The 26,841-nt window shown below is 46.7% G+C and overlaps 1 protein-coding gene and 1 long non-coding RNA gene across 6 annotated transcripts in view; one reads left to right on the top strand and one right to left on the bottom strand.

Moving 5' to 3' along the window:
* The window catches only part of FRMD4A (FERM domain containing 4A), a 350,418-nt gene that overhangs the window by 179,815 nt on the left and 143,762 nt on the right, over positions 1 to 26,841 (bottom strand). Inside the window, exon 1 of one of the 5 annotated variants that reach the window (XM_084517304.1) lies at positions 16,333 to 16,664. The exons of the other annotated variants lie outside the window; for them this stretch is intronic. Within the exon in view, the coding sequence (XP_084373430.1) occupies positions 16,333 to 16,398 (66 nt within the window). The 5' untranslated portion in view covers positions 16,399 to 16,664. Of the gene's footprint in view, positions 1 to 16,332; positions 16,665 to 26,841 lie in introns of those variants that run through there. 5 annotated transcript variants of the gene reach the window in all.
* On the top strand, positions 8,219 to 24,996 carry LOC311435930. The gene is made up of 3 exons (XR_014692491.1): positions 8,219 to 8,311; positions 8,917 to 9,062; positions 23,001 to 24,996. It is a non-coding gene; the product is annotated as an uncharacterized lncRNA (long non-coding RNA).

Below are 26,841 nucleotides of genomic sequence, written 5' to 3'. Positions count from 1 at the left end.
AATAGCCAGCGAGGTCTTGAGAGAGGGAGCAAGGATCTGCTCCTCTTTGCCAGTGCCTCGCAGGAGCGGACGGCGATCTCTGAATGGAGCTCGGCATTTGTTAGGCATTAGCGGGCCTCTATTCATCTTCCTCTCGCACACATCCGCAGCACATGGATGTAATAAAGATAGCTCGCAGGCACAAACTGTCTCGCATTAATAATGCAAAGGGAGAAAGGACCAAGTACTTAACGTCTGCTGGTGGGGGAAGGAGAGCCGGAGAGGGATGGCCTGGTGGGGAGGGCTCTGTGCTGAGGAATGGTGTGTGAGGGGTGGGATTCATATCAGATGGGGCGTCCCCTTCTGACCACGGTGTCCTTGCACGTGCTGACCAAAGGGGAGCTGTCTGGGGCTTAAGATGTTAACTCAGCCAGACACTGGTGGTCAGGAGACCACAGCATCCTCTGCAGAGCATTTTGCCTCTGCAGTGAGGTGCTGGCCAGGGTGGAGATGTCTCATAGGCATTGACATCAAATGTAGGGGATCAGTGCCTGGCAGCCCTACCTGGTAGGTAAATGACAGGGAAAGGGAGCACGATGCCATGCTTTCACCAAGTTGACCACCACCTCCTACCTCATGGGCCATTTGCCCCATGGGGCAGCCCTGTGACAAGGCAGAGAGAATAATGACAAGAAAAGAGATTTAGGACCTAGAACTGGTTGCCTAGAACTGGACCTGAGAGCTGGTTGCAAAGATGATTGTACCAGCACAATTCACAGGAAGGTTCCAGTGTTTGTCTAACCAGAAGCTTAAACCACCCCAACCTTAGGTCAGAGAGTGGGAAGGAGAGAAATAAACTGTGGAGGCAAGTGAAAATAAAACAACACAAAGCCCTCTAAGAGTAGAGGGTCCCTGTGCTGTGGCCACATGCCTCTGCCCACCCACCCACCATAATTCCTGCCCCTGTTGAAGGGCTTCCAGACAGCTTGAAACCCCTGGGGATGACGCCAGGCAGCGTGCTGGCACCGATGGCACACTGCCCCTTGCCGTCTGTGAAGCACAGTGAGGATGAGAGACTAGTGTTACACATCAGCTTTAGCTGTCCTGTGCATGAGCTATGACTTTTGCACATGTTTTGGCACTTGTGATTAATAGCCCTTGCTTCCTATACCCACACCCCATTTTTTGTCACTTGTGATTAATATCTTTCACTTCCTATGCACACGTCTATATATCGATGCATCCATCCATCCCTCTCTACTCGTGTGTGTATTTTTTCCCAATTTTGGGTGTATGACTGCCTGTGATGCAAACCACCACCATCTGCAGTCCGTTCTTGCCTCCTATATAACTGATCATCAGGATCATCAGGTCCAACCTCCAGCCTAACCTACCAAATCCTACCACTAAGTCATATCCTTTAGGGCCATGTCCACATGTCTCTTAAATACCTCCAGGGATGGGGGCTCCACCACTGCCCTGGGCAGCCTGTTCCAATGCCACCCTCTCCATGAAGAAATCCTTCCTAATATCCAATCTGAGCCTATCCTGGTGCAACCTGAGACTGATCTACATGAAAACGTGCTCAGCCTCCAGCTTCTCAGCTTGCCCATGGTGCTGGTTTCCTTCCAGCCAGGGAGGAAGCATGCTTGAGACTGTTGACCCCAAAGCAGTGGAGAGCCTGCACCTTGTGGGAAGCCACCTTTAAAGACAGCAGATGCTCCTGCTCCCCTTGCTTGCAAGAGCAACCACAAAGTCACCTCTGGTGATCTGGATGAACAAAATCACCTCTGTGGAGTGCCAATCCCTGTACTTTTGGGTATGGGGGACACAAATAAAACCCCTGCTCCCAAGGAAGGGTAAGGCTGCAGGACAGACAGCCTGCCCTGGCCCCTCTCAGGACCAGCATCTTTGAACCACAAAGCCCACGTTTGCCAGGAGGGACATTTCTGAAAGTGCTCCAGAGCAACAAACAACAACCAGACAATAGCAGACCAAAGCTGTGTGAATAATTGATTATTTTTGGTTTGCTTGACGGACTGGAAAGGCAAAGAAAATATGTTCCAGGTTGACACAAAGTGATTCTGCTTCCCCTTCTGCCAAATGCAGAAGGAAGAGTGGCTTTGCATTTAACTAAAACAGTCTTTGACCTGCATTGAAATTTTGGGATATTTCTTCCGATCCCTTTAAAAGGAATCAAGACGTTGATCTGAAAGAAATTACACCACTGGAGAGAAAAAGTGAAAAAGAATTTGTTTTGCAGTGCCCCGGGCCATACTTTTGCTGAATGACGCATGCAACACACTCAAAGTAAACTCACAGGTGGCTTTGGCTGCCACGAAACTGCTCCCCCGCAACACAGGACTGCTTTGATTGAGGGTTCCCCTCGGCTCTGCCTGCAGCAGCTTGGAGCTGCTCTGTCCTTGCAGAACTCCTGCAGGTACCACCAGCCAGGGACTGCAGGGTCCTGCACCCTCATCCAGCCCATGCCCCAGTGCTTGTTCCCTCCAGCCCAACACCGTTTTGGTGATATCGTTGGTGATAAGGAGAGGGGATATTGTTGGTGACAAGCAGAGGGGTGTGCAAGGTGTGCCTGTCCCCCTGCCAGCCCCCCTGGAGGCAGCGTGCAAAGCAAGGGCAGCCCCAAGAGCTGGGTTGGTGGCAGCCTTGGCTCTCCCGCACTACGGAGATGCTTTTGGGAAATTAATGACGTAATTATGATGCTCAGCCCTGTTTATTAATTGGGAGTGCCTCCTTGAGCCTGGGTGACAGCCAACACCACCCTCTGCAGCTCCTGAGCTTTTGGATGCTGCCATGTCATGCCGGAGGAATGGTGTCCCCCAGAAGACATCCCCTGGGGAGCACCCCCACCAGGCACTTCCTTCGGACCAACTGCTGTCACCAAAACAGCAAGAAAGTGACAGCATTGCTTGGCTGAGCAGGGACTGCCAGCCCCACGTTGTCATACTGGTTGGAACTGATTAGGGTAACGCAGCGTGCACCACATAGCCCATACTGCGCTGTCACCCCTCCTTGTTATATATCTCTGCTGGGACAGACACTGGTGGGCATCTGCATCCCCGTTCATGTACATAGAGCCCTTCTGCATCACCCCGAGCTTCCCAGTGCTATCTGTTAGCTGACATTGTCATTTGCTCCTCACTGCTCCTGGCGGTGGCTGCCATGCGCCATCACCCTGCCTCAACAGGTACTGGTTCTCAGCAACCACCTTCTGAGCAGTGATTGCCTCCAGACATCATCACGGAGCCTCTGACCAGCTGTAATGACTGCATGCTATCACATCATTCCTGCTGGCACCCATTAATGCCTTAAATTATCACCCAGCACCAGTAATAATTCCCATCCATCCCCATACGCGTCCCACCAGCAGCAATTTCTGTGCGCCGTGGCACAACCCCTATTAGCTCTGACTGTTAACGGGGCAGGCAATTGCTATCAAATGGCACCCTCCTCCTTCTCTGGGCATGCATTCAGTACAAAGAAATCACGGCTTACCCTCTCCACACTGCGTCTCCTCAGTGATCCATAGGGTATTTTGAATAAAAGTCTTCGGGTCCTACCCGGAGTCACGGCTGTCTGCACTACCATAGTGCGGAGCTAAACTCGTGTGTGTGTGTGTGTCTGTGCGTGTGTAAGAGAGAAGGAGTTCACAGCACACACACACACACACAGGCTTCCTTTGAAATAACTTACAGTCTCATCGAGATTTCCCAACTATCAAATAGCTGAGTGGGTTTTCACATCAGACCGTATGAGTCAAGATGTGGCTTGTTTGAAAGAAGGAGGGGGGGGAGAGAGGGAAAAAAGAAAAAAAAAAAAAAAGGAAAACCCAAGCCTTGTAACCTTAACAACATGTTTCAAGCAGCGTATCTTTAGCTCCCTTCTGTTTCTCGGTGTAGATTGCTCAGCAGGATCGCTGTGCCACAGAGGTGGAAGAATTAAGCTTCTGGGGAGAATGTTCCAAAAATGTCAAGCTTGCTTCTTGTTGCTCCAGATGGTAACCAGGTCAGTTGTCTAATCAAAGCTCTATCAGACTTATTATACATTTTGTCATGTGACTGCAGACCCCTCTGGTTTGCTGTACAGTCGATCACATGTTCACCTCAAAAAGAATATCTGGTGTATCACCATCTGGTGCAGAGATTAATGATAAATCCTACGTTCGGATATTCCTCTCTCCTAGACGCTGGAGAGCACATGCACAGAGCAGTTGGGCTCTAACAGAGCCCTTGGGCTGCTCAGTTTGGCACAGGCACTCACGGGTTAAGGCTCCACGCTGTGCACGGTGCAGCACAGCACATGCAGAAGTGCAAAGAGCACACATTGCACCGATTTTCACTCTGTGCACATCTATACATCTGTGAGAGCCTGCTCAGTGCTGCCTACAACTCCTGTGTGTACTCACAGAAATTAGGGTTGTCTGTAACAGAGTCAGTCTCACCACCTAATTCTTTTTTTCTCTTCAAACACCCCATTACAGAATAGCAGACAATGACATTTTCTTTCTATGGAAGAGAAGTTCAAGACTATTTTGGCACTTCAAGTTGCACACAAGTGTTTGGTACACAGGCAACTCTTTTCCCTTCCCACAGACTTTGTGCAACACCAGGACCCCAAAAGCAACCCCAAAGCAGCCAGGTATGATTTTACATTTTGGTAAAAAGTGTGGTTTGGATGTTGTGTTCATTTTCATGCACACTGCAGGTACATGATCCAGATTTTTAGTGACACATTTTAAAGTGACCGTGGGCAGAGCAGGAGCTTCCCAATCCACCAACTCCATAGTGCTGCTCTGAGCTTGCTTAGTAAAACGGAAAAGATGTTGGCCCACTCTCCTTCCCTTCGAGCTGTCTAGCTGGGAGACCAAATTCTGCTGAGCTATGGAGCCAATCCCTTCCTCCATGCATTGTTCTCATTTTAATGCAAAACTAAAAATACTTTGTTTTGATCGAAGTCCAAGAGGCAGGATGAAGGTGTTAGGGACATGACATTAAAGCAACTGTTTAGAATAGAGCAGAGAAGCTCTGTATCTGCTCAGCATATGTACATGCATTAAAACCAGTCAAAGAAAAAACCCAGCGGCTTGATGTGGGAAACTCTAAATATTAAAACAATCGGCCTTTGTTCATAATTAGTTCCATATGGCTCTTGCCAAAGAGAGTGAGAGGGACAGGAAAAGATGGAAATATCTTAAGCATGCCTGACTTATACAGAAACTTTATGTGGAATAGGTGCAGAGTAATGCTCTTTGTTTCTTGCAGTATTTTTAATGGTTGTTAACCCCCCTGCTATCTCACAGGACGCCTGCCTGTTTATTTAAGACCCAGGTACCTGTTTATTTAAGACCCAAGTACCTGTTTATTTAATAACCATGTACCTGTTTATTTAATAACCGGGTACCTGGCATCTCCTAGCTGCCCGTGGAGAAGCCTCACTTGCACCAGCTGAGCCACTGGGGACCTACTGGTGGAGAGAGGGCAATCTGCTTTACTGGGAGCTCTACATGGACAAAAACAGAGTCAAGCCTGAGGCAGGACATCAGTGGTGAGGTTTTCCAGTGGGAGCAGGGCAGCACAGATCTCCCTGCTGTCCCAGTCTGAAGCCCTTGGCTGGGGGAACTCCTGCTCACACCAGACCCATTCCCCAGAAACTCTCATATTCCTGCAAGCCGAGTCTCCTGCAGGTCCACTTCTTAGACCAGCCTTGTAGGTAGATCTTTATCCACTAGGGGGGATAAGGATCCATAGCATGCGTTTCCACCAGGAGCAATCAGTCCTGGGGACCAGGAGCAGGCAATCTTGTGGTACCATCATGAAGTCCACATGGACTTTTCCTCCTTAAGGGAGAGGGGAGCTTTAGTTCAGTCTTTTGCACAGTCCACAAGTTCTTTGTGCAGGTTTTTAGGTCTTGTAAATGAAATGCAGATCTGCAGATTGCTTAAGGCAGCTGAATAGCAATACAAATATTCTTTGCAGGAAGCCTCTGGTGCATGTGAGAAGTAGAAGGAATTTATCCATATGTATGGTACGGGAGCCAGTTCCAACAGGATCTCTGCTTACCGTGGGCCTGACTCCCCCTTTACTGGCTGTGCTGCACCCCAGACACAACCCTACAAGTATTCTCCACAGAACCACATAAAACTGGAGGCCTGGACCCATTATGACACTTTTTTTCTAGATTTTTCTGTCTCATTCCTCACTTCTCAGTTGGTATGAACCTGGATGCAGGAAACCAAACCAGAATCATTAGGACTGTGGAAATCATCTGGAAGCATGGATTTTGGTGTTATTTTTAGAGTTGTTCAAGACACGTTGGTAGGCAGGTGTATAGGTCTGTTAAGATTAGTTTGGGAGATTACCTAGAGGACAGGGAACATAAAGCAGTCTCTGAAGACAGCATTTCATGGGAATACAGCACAGGTGGAAAATAATCTTATTGAGGTCTGTGTCTTAATCTTGTTCTCCTTAGAGCCACAAAACCTAATGGCTCTCCCTGGGCTCATCGCAGTCCCTGTTGCTGTTAGGATGTAATTATTTTTCTCCGAGCTTTTCAGACCCAAGTGCCAGAGCGGTGTGTGGGAGCAGAGGCAGGTTAAGATGACCAGACACCGCTGAGGCTTCATTCATCTGCGTGTTCTGCAGAGACCACCTCCAGCTAACTGGCATAGTAGGAAAGGAAAGCCAAACCATTGCAAGGGAACGTCCTGGCCTCACCACCACAGCCCCTCAACAGAGGCACGCTATATTTACTAACTGCTGAAAGACGAAACTCTTTAAAGCAGGGGATGCTTTTCAGTGCTAATTGCAGGCTGCCAGGAGCGGCGGTTTGTGGTAACGATGCATCAGAGGAAAGTACATTCCAATAGACTGCTATTTAGACTAGATTTTTTTTTTTTTTTGGTCTTTAATGAAAAGGAAAGAAGACTCATTTCAATCAGTGTCTGCTGGGGGAGATCGGTGAATGGAAATCGGTGACAGCAGCGGCACAGATTGAGGTGCAGCGTGCTGGATCTATCACATCTGTCAATCAGACACCGCTTTGCGAATCTGAGAAGTCACTCAGTATAGAAACACCCTGTTCAGTGCTGTACTCCATGAAGACACGAGTACAGCAACAGAACAAGGGAACAATGGTAGCTGCGGCTTCTGACAGCGTTTTCCATCCTGGATGATAGCTATGGTTTCTATCAATAGCAAAGCCAAATTCTTCCCCGGAGTCCCGATAGGGAAACCTCTTGTATTGAGCTCTGCAGCAGCTCTTATTCATTTTGTTGGAATTTCTTACTTCCCGCTGTAAGAAACCCTCCTGAGATGATTTGTTGGGCACGGTGGAGCGATAGGAAGGCAATGAGAAAGGGAGATGCTCTGGGGCTACGGTCCCTGTGGTGACAGGTTTTATTGCACCCAGAACCAGGCTGTAAGGGAAACTGCCACTTTGGGAGAGAAAGATAAGCACTGGTTGTCGTTACAAATCCAGCTTGTATTAAAGTTTTTTTAAAAAAGCAATTTTCCAGTCTTACACAGTGTTTCAGAGAGAAATATTGTGATCACTCTAGCCTAGGGAGCGATGTGAGAAAACACGCCTGGTGGTGCTCCCCTCCCGTACTAGCCTTCTCCATCAGAGCTGGGAATAACCCAGCAGCCTGCTGGGGACAGGGGAGCTGCTTGTGGTCCCCAGCCACAGAGGTTTCCTCCAGTCACCTCTGGACTCAGAGAAGTTCATATCTGATGTGGGTTGACATAGGTTAACCCAACATGTACCGTTAGATGTTTCTAAATTTCCACCTTCATCAGTATTTCAGCAGAAATGTCCACGTGTGGTATGAACACAGGACCCCAGGAGTAATAACCTTTGGGAACTCATTGATCCCGTGTTCTTGAGAAAATGGGTTTGGTTGACAAGTCAGAGGCTTTTCTGACATACTGAAGTATCAGAAAGCAAAACGTCATCTCCAAACAGAGCACGGTGTGCAAACCTGCTTCTGCTCTTGGAAGAAGCTGAGTGGGGTATGACCTCTAGGGAAAGTCCTAGGGCAGATGTAGACACTCCAGAAGGATGTCTTAAGGAAAGGGGGCACTGAAATCTGCACCCTTCCTCTTCCCCTGCTGCTCTGGGAGCAGCCTCTGTCCCTCTTATCCCCCCCACTCACCGCCCCATGCACAGACCTTGTGTAGGGGAAAGTGTTCCCAGTCTCCATGCACCCAGATGTATGGGCTGCAGGCAAACCCCGGCCAGAAGACGAGCAGCAGACAGCAAGCGGGGCCTCTGCTGGATGGAAGGACATTTCCCTTGTGTTTTGGTGTGCCGGCAGGTCGGCTCTTTTCCCACACCACTCAGAGGGGCAGTAATTAATTAGGGAGGGAGCTCGCCTGACCCCACTACCCCGGAGATACGCCCCTGTAAACATCACCAAGGGATCGGAGGGGCCGCCGCTGACTTCCAGGGCTTGTGTAAACAACAGAGGAGATATTTGGCAGCGACCTGACATTCCCACATCGTGGATGTGCAGCAGAGGCTGGATGCAATGCACAGGATAGCAGTTGTGCACTCAGCTGGGACTTTGAAATATTTCTGTCAGGGATCTGCTCTAAAGACTTTGCACATCCCAGAGACTACAGGGGAACATGCAGATGCTTGGTGCATCTCAGCACCAAGTCCTAAAATGCTAGTGGGTTATTAAACGTAGTGCTCAGCAATCTGCTGATTTTATTCAGTTCCTGGAGAAATTGGGGTTTGCCCGGCACAGCATGGGAGGTACTCAGCCTTGAGCTAGATGCAAGTCTTAAACAGGACCCGTGGCATATGGACTGTGTCAAACATGGGGAAGATAAATGCCTCTTTGTGCTGTGTGATTTTATTTTTCTTTTCAAACTTCATTCTTGTTATATCGCTTTGATTAATTGTAATATGTTGCAGGGAAGTGCTTGTGAAGTAAGGAGAGCATTGGTGCCCCCAGAGAAAAGCATGTGGACAGCAGAGAGGCCATCACATCCCTAAAGAAAGGAGGAAAGTGGAAGACTCCTGGGTGACTTTAGGAGTTTTTTTAAGCCTTATCAGAACTGGTAAGCAGCCTTTCAGGCAAATTTTGTTTGTAGCTGAGATCTTGCAGGCGTGGAGTAAAGACAGTTTTTCTCTGAGTGAGGAGAACACTTTGTTTGCACAAAGCTGAAGGAGAAACTGATAACACTGGCAAAATATAAAAAGAATCGGTCATATTCTGTGCTTTGTAGATTTATATGGACAGATGAAGAATTGTGGAAAGTTTGTCTGGCTCTCTGGTCTGGTCCCGGAGCCTCTCCCTCTAACTCTTTTTGTTTTAGCTTTTCTATGCCTTCCAGTGGTAACAGCACCCTACTTCAGTTGTAAGGGACATCTGGAGTGGCATTTACCTCCTTTAGATTTGGCTGCCTTCACCTGAGCTTGTTGTCTGCACTCCTCTTGTCATCAGTGAGGAGAAATGGGCAGTAGCAAGGCTTAAGGAATCATACCTACTTCAGCTGCCTGCATGAGTCGGGTATAGATGATAAGTAAAAGTCTCACTGATTACAGAATAAGTTTGGTAGCTGGCCACTCTTGATCTGTGTCTCCCAGCTATCAGAAGTTCTGCTGTATTTAATTTCCTTGCCTTTCCTATCCTTGCTGGCATTGACAAACCTTGACTCCCAGCCCTTCATTCTCACCATCTTCTTTCTGTGCGTTGTTCAGTGCAGGCAAGCAAGCCTGGACTGCCCCACAAAGCTCTTCTGTTCCTCAGAGGGTTTCTGAGGGCCAGCAGCATGACCTGACTCAAGTGAGGGTGAGGCTAGGAGTTTTCTGCAGTTGACTGCACTGTTCACAGGTCTGCAGCACAACACTGCGGCTTTTCTTCTGCTCCAGAGCTCTTCGTGGCAGCTGTGCCTCGTAACTCACATCCCTGGACCGTGTTCAAAAAATCACTTCGCAGATTCATAAAGGAATATCTACAATGGGTTGCTGAGTCCAAAAACACAATTTTTGGGTCAGGAAGCCCCTGAATGCACACAACTGGTGGTTGGATGATGACTGTGGAGCCTATGGCTATGTGCTGGCCCTGCTCTTACATTCATCTGTAGGCATGTGATGTTGGCTGCTGCCCACGACACAATGCTGGACTAGATTTATTGGAGAGACTTGGTATGATAATTTTAATATTCTCATGTTCAGAAGTGTCTCTCTGAACAAATCCTCATGAACATTTTCCTAAGGGGAACCTTTTAATGTCACAATATTGCTGAACAAACTCTACTTTCAATACAGGTCAAGAGACTGGCAAAATTCAGGCTTTTCATCTCCTGCAAACCAGATGCTGAGGATAAATTGGAGGATGCTGTAGTTGCCAGAGAGAAATGCCCATTACATTGTAGAGGGTGAGGTTAGCACACATGTTTGCTTTGTGCATGATTTGTGCCTGCTCCAAGTACAAACTTGCTGCTTGCTCTTTGATTAGCAAGTCCTAGCAGCCTAGCAAAGCCACACAATTTATTCCTGTGATGGAGGTTAATGAATCACTTCACAAATTAATAATGTCTTATTATTGCATTGGTTATTAAGAACAATGTAGCACAGAAACTGGGAGATGATAGTAAATTCAGGAACATTTGTTTGGTTACAACAGGGATGACGAATGCTGTGTGCAGGGTGCACTCGGTGGCTGAAGCAACCACCTTTTTACACCCTTCTTTACCCTAGATTGCCCATACTGACTATGAGAATGACTCTTGTTTACCAGTGTTGATGATGTGAGAAAATAACAAGTTTAATGGTGTAACCACCACAAGAACAGACAAAGAATAATACCTCCCTATGCCAGAGATGCTCAGACTAGATGCAAAGGCACACACTTTGTCCTTGGCACCGGAGATGTGCACCCCAGACCTGGCCAGTTTGGATTATTCTGCAGTTGTGGTGAAGTGTTACAGTTGGAAGGGAACAAACCACCACAACGGGATTATCAAAGTCAGATTTCTATTCCCTTTTCTAATATGCGACGGGGGAGAAAGGTGCTGCTTATCTTTCTTTGTATCCTTCTGTCTGGTTCCCTGTCTGTAAAGTGATGATGAAAAGGGTTGGATATTATCACAGCTGGTTTTGTTGCCACTTCTGTGTTGCTACTAAATGCCAGGTCACTTAAATGTTCCTCCCTTGACAGTTCAGGGGCTGCAATACATGGGCCTAGGTAGTGGACTCTCCAAATCCTTACTGGGATGTGGTGGCTTTGTCTGTCTTGTGGTGACATCCCCATTGCCAAGGTGTGCTACAGAGCCTTGCCTCCTCTTAGCACTACTCTTGTCAAGGGAGCTGACCCTCATTTTGGACTCTTCAGGGTTTGGGTTTGATGCCTGCTCCTTCAAACAAACAACTTAAGATCTGGCTGGAGACAGGAGTTTGAATCAGAGCTCAGTTCCCATTCACAACTATCTGTCAGAAGAATGAGCCAAACTACTTGCAGCATTCCAGGTATTTTCCTCTGACTTCCTCTGACTAAATTATGAGATTAGAAACAGATATTAAGCTTCATATCTTTGTTATTTTGTTGGAAGGGAGAAGAACAGCTGTTTCCCAGCGTGATGGAAGCTGGAGCATCACTAATCAGTTGTTTTCTTCCAGCCCTGGTGGCTACATCCACCCAGAGCAAGGCAACCACAGCCCTGCCACATGCCAGGAAGCCCTCATGAATGTTATTTTCATGAGGTAGCCTCCTATATATTCATTCTATATCTATATGGAGATATAGTATATGTGGGTTATATACATGTAACCTGTGGATTGTGGTGAGAGGAAGGCTGAGTGGCTGTCTGTGGGAATAGGTAGTTACAGGAATATGGATGGAGAGGATGGTGGATTTGGCAGGCTTGGTTGCGTTTGGATGGTGTCTAAGACCCCATGAACCATCAGAAATGCATTGCCCGTTGTTTCCCAGATTTTATTTGGAGTGAGCTAAGGATACAGTGCCCGTGGTTGAAAGACTTGATCTAAGACTCTCACCTGGGTCATCCACTACATCTCCATCATGCCTGCCTTCAGAAATCAGTCTCCGTTTTCATGCCAGCTGATGTTTGAGTACTTCAGGCTCACTTTTCTACCAGGATTATTATACATTTGCCTGTTTGAGCATCTCTTTCTTCCAAGCTTAAAGCTATGCCCATAATGCAAGGAAAAGCAGAGAATCATAGACCCATTTAGGTTGGAAAAGGCCTTTAAGAGCGTTAACTTACCATTGCCAAGCCCACCACTAAACCACGTCCCTGAGCACCACATCTACACGTCTTTTGAACACCTCCAGGGATGGTGACTCAACCACTTCCCTGGGCAGCCTGTTCCAATGCCCCACAACCCTTTCAGTGAAGACTTTTTTTTCCTAATATCCAAATTAAACCTCCTCTGGTGCATCTGGAGGCCATTTTCTCTTGTTCTATTGCTTGTTGCTTGGGAGAAGAGATTGCCGCTTTGCTGCAACCTCACCTGAGGTCTCCATTCACAGATCACATGGCAATAATTAGCCACTCTGGGGGTGAGAAGGGTTTAGCTCACGGACAACTTTTGCAAGCAGTGAAATAAGCAGTCGGAGCCCCTATTTCTTACCCAGACCCCTTTTATCCTTAGCACACCCGAGGGACCTGCTGAGCTTGTCCCCACACCACCTCCCTGCTTTGGCCCCGGCTCCTTGGCTGGGTTTGTGGAGGCAGCCAAATCCAAGCAGCTCGGTGGCAGCCCGCCGGTGATGACAGCTAATTAAGAAATGTCATGTCAGAGGCTTCCCTTTTATCTCATCTCGTAGAGGCCAGCAAAGCTCTCCGACACCCTTTATTAATGGAGGAAAGGAAGTGTCAGTGCAGCAACAGCTGCCTTCCTGATAGCGGGCTGACAGCGCGGCGAGTACACCATGTCCTGGAAGGAAGCAGCAGCTCATGCCATCGGGATGCAAATCCCAGGGGAAACGTTAAACGTATCTGCTGCCAAAGCTTGCCATCCTTACTCTGAAACTCTGATGAATTCACTCCAGGTGAGTTCTTGCAGGAGCACTTAGCTAAAGACCTTGTGCAGAGTAAAACTGGCCAAACCCTGTAGCATTTCTTCAGTCTGTGTTCTTGCTGAAGCCAAATTACATCAAGGTGGGTTAGTCTGAGCTGAGCTAGGGCTCGGCTTCTTTAGAAACCATTGGTTGCTTCTCTTTTGTTGTCTGCTGTAGCCTTTCTTTCTACACTGTGATAAAATGGGCTTGGTACAAGCTGTTAAAGAAGGCTTTGTCAATGGTCACTGGCCCTGTGGTGCAATGATCATTAAAACTAATTTTCTTCAAAGGATAAAAAAAAAAAGGAAGACAAGACAAGGCTTCACAGACCACAGTTTCCCAGTTTCATAAGTAATTGCTTGGTTCAGAGCAATGGAGGGCACCAGAGAATTGGAAGAGGAACATTACGGTGATAGATCGCTCCACTCTGTCAGCAATAAAGCTCACATGGACAAAGATGCACGGTGTGGAGCAGCCTTTGAGATTATGCCCAGGAGGCTCCTGTCACCTGGCAGTCCACCTGCCTTCAGCTGGTCTGGCCCCATGCTCCTAACCCAGGTATTAGCCTTGCTGGTGGTAGCAAGGTGCTTGGTAATGGATCAGTGACCTCTGATGAACTGGGTGACTGGAATGATCTGCCACAGCCACAGCTTTACGTTTTGCCCTTCTTTCATACTGAATTTCATATTTTCTGTTCTCTACCCAGTTGTAGATACTGCTTTTAGCATCACTCAGTGGACAGGGGGTTTAAGATCAGACAGCCACAAGGCAAAGCAATGCATGAGTAAAGCCTGAAAGTCGTGCCTGATCATGCCAGGCAGAATGAATCTCCATTTGCAATATTTGGTCTCAATTATCCAAAATTCTTCCTGCTTTAGCTCCTGAGTAATTTTTAGAAGAACCCAGGCAGTGGAAAACATGATTGCTCCTCAGGGAAAACTTATTTTCTTGATTTGCCTACAGGCTAGATTAGATTCACTGCCCTGATACCCAAAGCAAGCCATGAAGTCTGGATGTGCTACCACTGCTAAGTCGTAAAGCCTCAGCCTCTGTAGGGGGACAAGTGGGGTGAAGAAGCACAGAGCTGACACTACTGCACTGTGTCCCTGCACAATGCTGCTCTGACACACACCCCAGCTCTTCCAGAGCCAGCTGGGGGCTCCGACGCGGCGCAGCATGGCACCGCACGACACATGGAACAGTGTCCCTTCGTCACCGTCTCAGCTGTGACAGCAGTGTCCCAGCTGGGGACGTGTCTTTGGGTTTCTGGAATCACATATTTAAATATTGCATATTTAGTTCAAAACACAACCTGAGAAGAGATCCATTGGTTTCATGGACAGAAGCCACCTGGAGAATTTAGCCCACACTTTACTTTGGTCTTCTGTATCCTCATTACAGAAAAACAAGCAAGCAAAGAAAAAGAGCACCCCCCCCCCCCCACCCCCAAAACAAACAAACAAACAAACAACAACAACAACAACAAAAAAACATGAGGAAGACATTTGGGTGGAAATAAGATGTGGACATAAGAATGGCCAAAACCTAGACCCAGCTCTGAAACTCTGTGGATGATGGGACATGAAGGAAAAACTCCCTATGACCTCTCCTATAGGGTTGGGTGGCTCCCAGCAGAGCAGGAGGCTTTTCTTGCCCTTCAAACACAACCACACACATGGAGCATTGCAGCTTTGGCTCTCACTGGCCTCAATCAATTCAGTCATCCTCAGGTTCCCAGATCTTGGCAGTCTCTCAGATCCTACCCAGCAATAAAATGCCTTTAAGCACCCACTGTTCAATGGCACCTGCCCCATAGAGGACAGGGCTCTCACTCTTCCAAGTTTCAAGCACTCAGCTTGACGAAGTGATGCCAAGCAACAAATAGAACAAGAGGCATCGTGGTGCCAAGCTCATTCTACAGCAACTGCAATAGTCCAAAGCAAGCATCATCCCCTCTCCACACAGAGAATCTTTCACAGTGTGCTGCTGTCACAAGATGTGAACATTAAATCTTTGCCTGCCACAGGGATTTACACTCTTAGGAATTTTCTCTAGCATGCATGGTACCCTTTGCTGGGGAAAATGGTAAAAAGGCTTTAAATTGATTCATATCTCATAGCCCAAGGAATATTTTAGTGTTTCGTACCCTACAGAGAAGCTTAGACAGGGCAGCCCCAGGTGTTTTCCTCTGCCCCCATCTCAGCAACCTGTGGGACAGGGCACTCCCAAAGGACTGTGGGGAGATGTCAGCACAGAGGGGCTTGAATCTCTTTCTCTCCCAGCACAGATGGGCACTTTAGTAGCTGGACCACAGGCTGTAAAGCTGGCAGGCTCTCCTGTTTTTTGCTTTTGTGGTTGATGCCTAAGATTCCTTATCAGTAGACCCTGAAATCTGAGGCATTTCATTTAAAAGATGCCAAAATGAACTCTTTTGAAAATTCAGAATGCCATTGCCTTCTTTTTTTTTTTTAAATAACTTGAATTTACAAAGTGTCCAGATTACCTTGGCATCACTTTTTTGAAGGAGATAAAGGACCTGACAACCCCTCATCATTGTTTCCCCCCCGCAACCCCTCCAAAAACTTCGAAAACTTAGCTGACTCTGGCTATGGCAAAAACCACCAAGCTGTGTTTGAAAAATCGGGAATCTCTTTTGAAATGTTTCTGTATTTTTAAGAAGCTTTAAAAAAGAGATTATAGAGACAGATTCTTATCTCAGATGTGCAGAAGAAAGTCATACATCGCTTCACTGAGCTTTAATGATTTCTAGGAAGCAATTCCAGATTAACAGCAGTTTAAAGTGTGTGGCATACCCAGGAGGAATAAACTTGATTTTAATGAAAAGACTTATGCTTGTTCCTTCATCTCTTTCAAAACTAACCCAAAACTATAACTAGTAAAAGAATTTAATAACTATTAAAAAACTAAAGCCAAAGATACTTGATGCCAAGCTGTCCATAGCTTGAAGTTCTGTCAGTGCACTTCTTTTACAGAGACCTTCCTTAAACTGTTCTGACCAGATCTCTCCTCCTTTTTATGTGCTTCATCAATGTTGTCAATGATGCACAAAACCAATGTAAAATGCATCCTGCCCTGGAGTCACACTGCTCCAGTTTTACATATTACCCCTTGTGGTAGACCCTTTAGCTGTACCACAGCACACTGCTGGTGTGGGATGCATGGTTTATCAGGAAACGTGAAGGAACGAAGCCAATGCAACACTTGGACACACCATTAAATTTGTATGCTGCCTTCTGGATTGCTAGCATCCCGCTTTAAATAGGAAATTGTAGCTTACTTACGAACACATCCATTAGTAGGTGCTCCAGCGTCACTTCAATATCCTCTAATTTAGCTGCTAAAGTCATTGTGAAGTCAAATGTTTGCTCTGGCCAGAGAAGAGCCCTCAGGAGTTCCAATCCAAGCTGCCCGTGGCCAAAGCTAACTCTCAAGCTGCAGCAAATGAGTTTTCTCACAGATAAAGAAAATCCGAGAAATCAAAACACAGCATCTGAGTGCAGCTGATGGCTGGACTCCGTGCCGGCTGCCAGTCCTGCTCGTGGGACCGAGGCTTATTCCATGTGTGCGAAATGGGAGCAGAAGCTGCAGCGTGCGTGCTGCTTCCCCTTCAGAGCTTCACAGTCAGAAACATGGAGTTATATCTGGGAAACCACAACAGAGGGAGGGAGAGACGCACACAGAGGGAGAGCGAGGGGAGGAATGGAATAAACCGCCTTTGACTATGACTGATATTTATAGGACTACTTGTTTTTGACTCCAGTCCATTTCTCTGTTCATTTCTGACCTTTCACAAATGGCTCAACACACTGGAGCGTATTGTAGGACGGGGGCAGCAGGTCCCACAGAAGTTGGCTGTGACCAGTGCTGGGCCAATTCACACAAGCTCCCAATCAATAGCTCTTTGTCAGTGCCTATCAGGCTCTGCGCTGTAGCTAGTGACAGAGGGGAGCACAGACGTGTAAAAAACAAGGAAACAAAAGTTGTTTGGATGCTAATTTTTTCCTAAGAGTATTAATAGATTCCCTTACCAGCTCCCCAAGGCATCAGACTACAGTAAGCACTGTGGTGACGGCTGGGGTTACGTGAAAAGGGGAATAACCTCACATAATCCTGCAGGGTCGGGCTCTGCAAACTCCCTGGCACCCCCTCCAAAATGTCCTCCAAACTTCACCGCATCCCCGTGCAGGATGCAGAGCACTTCTCGGGGTCAGAGCGTTCCTCTTACTGTATTTGTGGGAAGTTTAAGGCGTGATCCTAAGTTCTTGGTCCTCCTCCACACATCTGCTCCTGCTTAAGTCAATGGAGAAGAGGTGACACCGCTGCTTACTTAGCACTTCTCATCTCTACCTCACACAGCACCTCATGGAGCAGAAAGGTGCTGGTGGACCTGGTCCAACCAAAGCTAAACCCAACGGGAACACTTCAAGGATTTTGGTTAATGCTGGCTGGGAACCGAATAGAAAGGAAACTGAGGCACAAAAAGGATAAATACTGAAAGTCTTGGTATGGCAAGGAGTGGGGCTGAAATCTCCTGGGTCCCAGGCAGGGCCAAATGCACTAAACTGCTCTCCATGGTGTCCACATTCCTCTGTAAAAGTCTTTTATATTTGTTTAGTAAGTACACACAGAGTCTGAAATCTCAGAGTGAGATCTTGCACGTGATGTATCCCAGACACCAGGGAAAAAAAAAAAAAAGGAAAAAAAAAAACAAAAACCACAGAAGGCTGCCCTACAGGTTTCAGAAATTGAAGATCGGTATTATTTATAAAGGTGTGAGATGGATAGAGTTGATGGAGCTTACAGGGACCTCAAGTCATAAATTTCAAGTAAACGTTCTCAGAGTTATAGCTGAAATCACGTTTTCAGACATCCAGCATCAGCATCCAAACAGGAGCTGCCTTTGATGGCTGAGTTTTACTAGACAACGACATGATAGACCATTTGGGACGCAATATGATGGATAGTTTCAATAGCAAAGAAGGGCACGTAATTCATTTTCCGGGTGGACCAGCTCTCATCCACACAAGGCCCTGCAACAGATAATAGGTTAGCTGCTCCAGAAATAAACCAAGCACGGGACGCTTGTCTGCTGCAGGGAGAGCCTGTTCATCACGCACGTGACGCCCTTTCGGTAAAGCTTTCACAAAGTGCCTATCTTCGCCAGTCTGAGCAAAGGGGTGTTTTAATGAGTAAGACACAAAGAAATGGGCTGGGAGAGTGTTACAATGGAGGTGGTTGAAATTCAGGGGACCACAACGCAGGATGCTGGTGAGGGAGCTGGCATGCAAGAGGCTGTGTAAGTTTCCCTGCAAACAGGATTTCATGTGCTCTGCTCTCTGGAAAGTATTTCCAGAAGAAGACCAGGCTGATGGCAAGCTTTTGTCTCACCTGACATCCATGGAAATTCAGAGATCCCAGGAAGCTTCCAGAGTTTCTACACGAGCCAGCTGGGAAAGCAGGCTGGGTGCAAGGGCTCCTGGCTTCCTTCTGCATGTCCCCATTTCTACTCCCCAACAAGCAGTGCTCAGGCTGGGTCAATACGAGTTAACAGAGGTCCACCAGGACTGAATCATGCATTTGTCTACCCCTAACTGGTACTACTGTCCGACCAGTCTAGCCACAACAAGAACCGTACTGGGACCAAGCATGTGATCACTTCTTCCCTCCCCACACCCTTCACTTATTGCACAAAGGCTGTGTGTTAAATACTGAAATATGAGGTTAAAGATCTTTCTCTGTAGTATCTCGCTGTGCAATAGCACAGGGCAACCATGTCACTCGTTCCCCTTGGCTGTCCCTCTGTCTGCGTTGTGTTGGCCACAGAGACAAACAGCAGGGGACATCTTCCAGGGCCAGAATGCAAGGTCCACGTGACAGATCCTTTGACACAAACACAGGCCCATTTTTCTCTTCACAAAGATGAATTTCAAGATTATTTCATAACCAATGGAGAACGCAGTGTCAGGCAAAGGAAAGTGGCTTTAGGGTTCACATAATGCCTCCCCTGATTCCCACTCCAGAAACACCTGGCACTAAAAGCACCATGTGGGCTGCTGGTGATGGCAAGGAGGATGAAGGGGTTCACGCTGAGCTCTACATGACCTGGCCTTCCCATTATCACACCAGTAAATAACAGAGAGATGATTCTCTCTGAGATATACCAGCTCTTGGACTCTTGCAGTTGCAATATTCAGCATAGCAGTTCTCCTGCTGATCCATATTAACTGTCTTCAGCAATGGTCAGAAATTTGTAGAAAAGGGTGTCGGTGGAAAAAGTTGCTTTGTTGAAGTAAGTTCTGTGGAATTTTCCTAAATCCTATACAGCAGGGTATGTTGTACCCAAGGGCATATCACTTTCTGTTTTTTCTTCAAATTCCAATACAAGTTTCAGGTTCATAGCAAAGCACAATGGGGGAATGGACTAAATTCAAGAAAGTGTGCAGAAGATGAGAAGAGTTTGCCTCCTTGTTGTAGTAACAGCTGAAAGAGTGCTTTGGTAAAAAAAAAAAAAAAAAAAAAAAAAAAGGGCAAAAAAAAAATCAACAACCTTGTAGACAGCAGAAATAAGAATTACAAAAATGGATCAAATGGATCTAAACAGAACTTTTTCACACATATCAGTTCTCAGGGACCTCTGAATCTGTCCTGTCGGCTGCCTACAAACTCTCATTTTAACTTATTTTACCCCAAATGACCTCTATTATGGAAACAGCCACTTAAATACAATAAAAACAAACGGAATTTAACTGAGTTCCCTGGGGATTATTCCTAAACCTACTGTGCATGTGTGCATTGCATTATAGGTGGACATAAATGAGATTGTGTGTGATAGTGAGAAGCTCTAACTTGGGCGATTCTTTAATGCAGTAAATCTGAACAGTTTCTTTAAAAAAATCACTATTTCCATCTTTGCTAATTCCTGAGAATTTATTATTTTGGCCTTTGCGAGCATGAGACCTCTTCTATTTAAAGCAGAGTATCCATCTGACAACACACCAGGGTATTTGTGCAGAACAGGATGTTCTTCTACACCCACATTTTCCTTTCACTTCCTTCCTAGTTTTCTTCTACCATTTGGGAATAAGATACCAGAAGAGAGCTAAAAAGTGGTGACTACTGGAACATTATTGCCAAAATGAGAATTCACCAAAATATGCTATTTTTTCAAAGCTGAAATGTTATGTGGGGACACGGTGGGTCCCAGAATTGTTTTCTTAGGGCAGTTTTAGGAGTGGAGGTGATTGGTGATGGTAGGAAAAAGTCACTCTGCATCTGATTGCTCAAGGGTTGGCTTGCAAAGACAGTGGTGCTAACATCAGAGCACAAAGTTTAGCGAGTAAAGCCACAAGCTGCTAAGAAAGGGTTAAAGAGCAGATCTGAGCCTAATTAGTCCCAGGATACCATGTTTGGGCTGGTCCAGCTTTCCAAGATGGAGCTGAGGAGTTTGGGGAGGAGAACAGGCAAATTGTCCTTGTATGAGGCTCATTGGTCATGGAGACCTCTAGAGAAAGGACCCTGGATCACCTCCACTGATTTATTAAAAGGTTCAAATCCTCAGTAAATGTGGATTGTGAACATGCACGACACCTCTCCCCATATTTGCTGTTCATCATGACACCATATGGTATGGAATATCCCTTTGGCCAGTTGAGGTCACCAGTCCTGGCTGTGTCATAACACTATACATAGCACTATACCAGCCACTATAAAGAAAATGGGACACTTTTCCAGCCCGTGGGAGTGTGACAGTATAGCAGGTCAGCTGTAGCATGACAGGCCATGGCTCTACCTGAGTAGCAGAGAACATTTCTGAACTTCCCTACTTTAAATAATCGAGGTGGGGTTTTGAAGATATCTGTTTGGTCACCTACACAGGATTTTCTATGCTCTGTCCTGTTCAGAGTAAATAGGTCTGTTGCAACAAAACATGAAGCTGTTCCATTTGGGGAAGGTGAAGACAGAGGTCTCATCCTCTTAATCAGCTTGGATGACTGGAAAACACCAAGCTTCCCAAACCCTCCTTCCAGATCCTGCTTTCCTCCCACACAAGACCTTGGCTTTAGGAACCCATCAACCTGATGCCTCCAGGTGGATTGCAGTCATTCTCTGAATCTGGAACTAATGGTGACTTGTAGTGGGCTCCAGCTGGCCAAGGATACAGCCATCTGCCTTCATCATGGCTCAGGGAGCTGGAAGTCAACCTCGTCCTGCAGTAGTTTTCAATGTCAGCTGAAAGCCTTGGTTTTCCAATGAATATATTAACTCAACGCTTCATCAAAGGCTCGTCTGGAGGCATCAGATATTAGCTGGGCTCCAAGATGAGGTGCAACAAATTGATCTGAAGAGTGGGTCTAGCTATGACGATATCTCCAGAAGAAGATTCCTGTGAACCTTGAGTTTGTGCAGTTAAGGCAACAAGGAGATGTCCTTTCAGTTTCTTCAGGGATCTGGGCTGGAACGTGTGCTGCGCTACCTCAGAAAGAGTACAAGCAATGAGGGAGCACAGTTTTAAGATGACACCATGATATTCAAGGTAGCAAGGACAAAGGCCTGCAGCAAGATCTGATGAGTCTAAGTGAATGAGCAATAAAACAGCAAATTAAATTTAATGTAGCCAAACTTGAAGTAATGTTCATGGAAGGAAAAATGCTCTGAACTTCACATATAAAATTATGGGCTCTGGGCTCACTTAGGAATAAGATATTGAGATATAATAGTTCTATGAAATGTCAGTTCATTGCTCAGTAGTGGTGGAATCAGCAAATTAAATATTAACAAATACCAAGGGGCAAGCAAAAGAGAGAACATTATCGTGCCACTGAATACACTGAATAAAACCAGGGTTCACTCACATCTTAAATTGTGTCCCCTGACCCCTTTATCTCCAGAAATGATATAGTGGTGATAGAGATGATTCAAGGAAGGCCAGTAAAGATGATTCAAAGTTAAAAAATTGTCCCTATAAAGAAATGACTAAGTAAGCAATCAATGTGGGCTTTCATCTGGGAAAAAAATGCCTGAAAAAGAAATGAAGGAGAACAACTGAATGATGGTGAGCAGCATGGAGAAGATGAACAGGGATTGACTGTTCACTATTTCTTCCAATACAAGAATAAGGGTGCATCAAATGAAGCTGGCAGGAGCCATGCTTAGAACAAATTAAAGGAAGTGAATCAAAGACAGCTAATAGCTGATCTGTGGTATTCCTTGCCAAAGAACAGCAAGGATGCAATATTTTATCTGGGTTCAGAAAAAGGCTGGAGAAATTAAAGGATGATAAATCCATGGAGGGATGTTGGATATCTAGAGGCTACATCCAACATAGGAGGTCCCTGAGTGAAAACATTTGGAAGGTGGGAGAATATTCAGGGAAAATATCTCATGGTTTTTCCACTCTTCTCTCTGCATAACACACGGACACTGCTGGAGACAAAACACTGCATCTTTGCTCTGAACCAGTACAACTGCTCTTGAGTTTCAGCTCCATATGAGATGCTGCCCCAAATTTATTATGAATTTTCCTAAATGCCTAAGCCAGTTCTCCAAAGTTCTCAGTTAAGAACCTTGGCCCCCGAAAGACAGAAATGTCAGAAACTCCATGAAAATGCCAGGCACTTAGATATTACTGTTGAGCTTACATGGAAGGTAAGCTCAAGTCTTGACTTGAGCACGGAAGCCTGCTCAAGTCATGGAAGTGGTGGTCAATAGCCCAAGCAACCCACAATTGCAATCTACTGAACAAGAGCTACCTGTCTGTCCAACATGCTTTTAAAAAATAATGGTTTTTTGTTTTATTTTATTTATTTTATTTTATTTTATTTTATTTTATTTTATTTTATTTTATTTTATTTTATTTTATTTTAAATTTTATTTTATTTTATATTTTATTTTGTTTTTTATCTTATTTTAAAGAGGTGTTTATGTACGTTTATTTCTCTTTATTTATAAGCCTTCCCGTTCTCCCAAAGTGATGGCAGTCCACGGAGGGGAAGCTACCTTGGCTCATGGCCGTATTGGGAGCTGGCAAAGTTACCACGTGAACCTGTGGATAAAGGGGCTGAGCACAGGTGATGGCAACCTGTGACAAAGATGCCTTTCCTCAGCTGCACGGACCAAGACTGCAGGTACACAGGGCAGCGCTGGGTGGTTTGGGGACCGCTCAGAGGGCCATCTGGGACCCCACGTGGCTGTCCGTCCCCTCATTTTTTGCAGTAGAAGGCTTTGCCAGGCCAGGGCTGGCCAGCGCTGCCAGATGAAGAATGAGCGTGGGAGTCCCATTCCTGACCTCTTGCCTGCAGTGGGATTGACATAACTCCATAACGGAGGAAAAATGCAGCTTCCACACGACAACAAGATAAACGTTTTTATAAGAAAGTCCCCAGATGGGGAGCGCCAGCAGCCCTGAGGTATTAGAAAGAAAGGAAAAGATGAGTGGAATCAAGCTAACTCCTGCAGGTTTAGCATCAAGGCTTACCCCAGCCTTTTTACAGCCTCGAGCATGGACATTTCTGTCTGTTTTATGAAGCCAGCTTCAGTGAAATGGAGTCCTGGATCACCCTGCCCCTGAAGAATCCCAGGTGCAGCGTGGTGCCCGGCTTTCTAGCTTCAAAATCTGAGCTATAATTTCTGTTTTATTGTTGCTGCATGCAGCCAGCATCTCATCTCCTCCCTGGGCATGGCTGCTGCTCTCTGTCTTTTTTCACCACCCCCCTTGCATTTCTCTCTCCTCACTGGGTGGTCCCTCCTTCCCTCGTTGGCCCCACACCGCTGTCTGGAGCTAAGACATTGTTTTATTTTCGTGTTTTAACTGAGTGCCCCGAAAGCCATCCTTTTGGCTAGTAGGCGTCTGTCTCTTGTCCTTCTCACATCCACTCTCCTTTAAAGGCCACTCTGGGGAAGGGAGGGAAAAACCTCAACTTCCAGACTTCCCCCTGGGCCACGCGGATGGAAGGCAGTGTGGTCCTTTCATCTGCTGCACGGGTGAGCTGAGCGGGTGATGCTCAGATGGGTCTTGGCTGTTTTAGCAAGATGAAGAGGGCTGTGCTCATGGAGAACATGGAGAACACAGAGAAATCAAGACCTCTACCTTGGTTAGTCTAAAGTATACCCAAATCTCAGCAAGTTCTGCAACGCAATTAATGTAGGAACACCATACAACGTCCCTTTTTCTAATCCTATTTACCTCAGCCTCACCATTCCATGTCCCACTGGATTATTTATCCCGCTGGGGTCCCTCTTCAGCTCCCCTCCTTGATGCAGCAAATCAGCTGCATTATTAAAATGATTAAAAATAGACTGAGCTTGCCCGAGACTGCATCTATAATGGATCAATTGCTTTTTATACATTTTTTGGCTCCCTACAGTGCTGCTTTGTCATGTCGCTTGCACTCATTTGGGTGAGATCTTGAAATAATAGGCACATTCAGGAGATATAAATATAGCTGTTTGTTGCCTTAAAATGGGTCTGCAGACAAATCGCAGTCTCAGCTTCAGGTATTTGGAAGTTAAATCTTCTTCCTCTGTCCTTTTCCTCTTGCACCTGAAGCAAACACTGGGCTTTGCTGCTTGTAAGCTGCTTTATCTTAAGCTATAGGTACTATTTCTGCTGCATGCAATTCATTGCCTCCTAGGCCACTAATTTAAGCAACTCTTGGTGCTAGATTGGATTTGCTTCCAGTAAGAAATAGTACCGAGTTAACATTGAAAAGCTGCAGTACAGTGAAATAAAAATAAATGTGCTGCATTGTGTAGCTTAACAGGGTGTTAATTTCTTGGGAGCGCATAAATAGGAGGCACAGAGCACATCTGTTTGCTGGTGTTGGGCTGGGGAAGGGGAAATTTGGAGTTCTGCAGCAGGGACAGGCTGAACTTTGTTCCCATGTCTCGCAGCACTGCACAAAGTCTCCTCTGTAGAATAGCCAGTTAATTAAAAATGATATTTACGATCCTCTTGTGATGCGTGCCCGTAATTCTGCTCTTAGGATTTCTACAAAATTTGGTACTGCGTGAGGGCTGGGGCCCCAGTGATCTTGCAATCACGGGATCACAGGATGGTTTGGGTTGGAAGGGACCTCAAAGCCCCCCCAATGCCACCCCCTGCCATGGGCAGGGACACCTCCCAGCAGCCCAGGCTGCCCAAAGCCCCATCCAGCCTGGCCTTGGGCACTGCCAGGGATGGGGCAGCCACACCTCCTCTGGGCAGCCTGGGACAGGGCCTCACCACCCTCAGAGTGAAGAATTTCTTCCTAATATCCAGTCTAAATCTCCCCTCTTTTAACATTGCTAACAGCCATCCTCATCCACATGCCACTGGAGTCCACACATGACTTCCTCATGTCTACTGAGGGGTTTTATCACCCAGCCACCCTTCTGCGTTCCTGGGTTTCCCCCAGAGAGCACAGGACACCCCCTCCACCTTGTTCTGAATTTCCCAGGGATTCTATAAGCAGAAGTGAATGAATCCACCCAGCACAGTGGTTACAATGCTCTCAGCAGAGGAGGAGAGGAAATCAATGCACCTGAAAATGCCCAAACGATGTCCTGGGCTTGTCCCCTTGCCTGCTTCCTCCTCCAGCTCACCTCACACACAGCTCACAGAAAACACCCCCAGGCACTGACAGGGTTTTTCCCGGGCACTGCTGGTAAGACAGGGCCTTTAGCAGCATTTGCAATGTTTCTTGCTATGTGATTCAAGGGTTTTTAGGTTGCAAAGCTTGACAACCCCAGAAGAAGCAATGTCCTGAACTTTTAAACCATGCACACTACAAAATGTTGTAAAAGTGTCTGGGGATGGAGGAGAAGAGGGAGATTTTCAGTGATTTTAACCCCTTTTTTTACGTAGCTGCTCTGCAGCCAATGTGAGGAAGAGCTTCCCCAGAAGCAGACTGGAGCTGAGCCCTGCACCTCAGCTGGCCACAGATGGGGATGAGGGAGCACATTTTTCTGACTGCTCTCAGCAGCCCCTGTGGTCTCCCACTTGAATTTGAAATGACTTCAGGTATAAAATCATAAAATCACAGAATCAGCTAGCTTGGAAAAGACCTTCAAGATCATCGAGTCCAACCATCTGCCTGACCTACCGAGTCCCACCACTAAACCATGTCCCTCAGTGCCACGTCCACACCTCTCTTAAATACCTCCAGGGATGGGGACTCCACCACCTCCCTGTGAATCTCATTCCAAATCTTGAGCACCCCCTCCATAAAATCCAAATGTAAAGTTCCCCTGGGACAGCTTGAGACCATTTCCTTGTGTCCTATCACTTGTCACCTGAGGAAAGAGACCGACACGACGCACTCATTACAACCTCCGTTCAGGCAGCTGTAGAGAGCAATGAGGTCCCCCCTCAGCCTCCTTTTCTCCAGACTAAGCAGCCCCAGTTCCCTCAGCTGCAAAGCGATCTCAAAGCATTGGCAGCAAAGCAATCTCCCATTTAACCCAGCCAGAGGATGCTCCAGAGGTCTCCACATCCCGAGGAAGAGGTGCCCACCTCCCCACCCCTTTCCATCCCCTCCTTCCTTCGCCTTCAGAGCATTTCATCCCTGGGAGAGGCCACCATGACTCCAGGACTGAATCCTCCCCTGCCCTCTCCCATCCACGAACACGGCACCCACCTCCTCCATCCCAACACCAGCAGCTCACCTTGGGCAGGGGGGCGCAGACCCTGAGCTCAGCTGGCACCCGCGAGGGCCTGCAGAGCCGTGGGAGCTTGCGCCGCATCCTCGCGTATTTCTTCATGCTCTCGTTTTATGTAAAAGCAAAGCTCCTCTCACTGCTGGCATCCAGTCGCT

This window comes from Aythya ferina (assembly GCF_964211825.1).
Source record: "Aythya ferina genome assembly, chromosome: 1".
In the NCBI taxonomy this organism is placed as follows: domain Eukaryota; kingdom Metazoa; phylum Chordata; class Aves; order Anseriformes; family Anatidae; genus Aythya; species Aythya ferina.
This window is presented reverse-complemented; position numbering and strand designations above follow the sequence as displayed.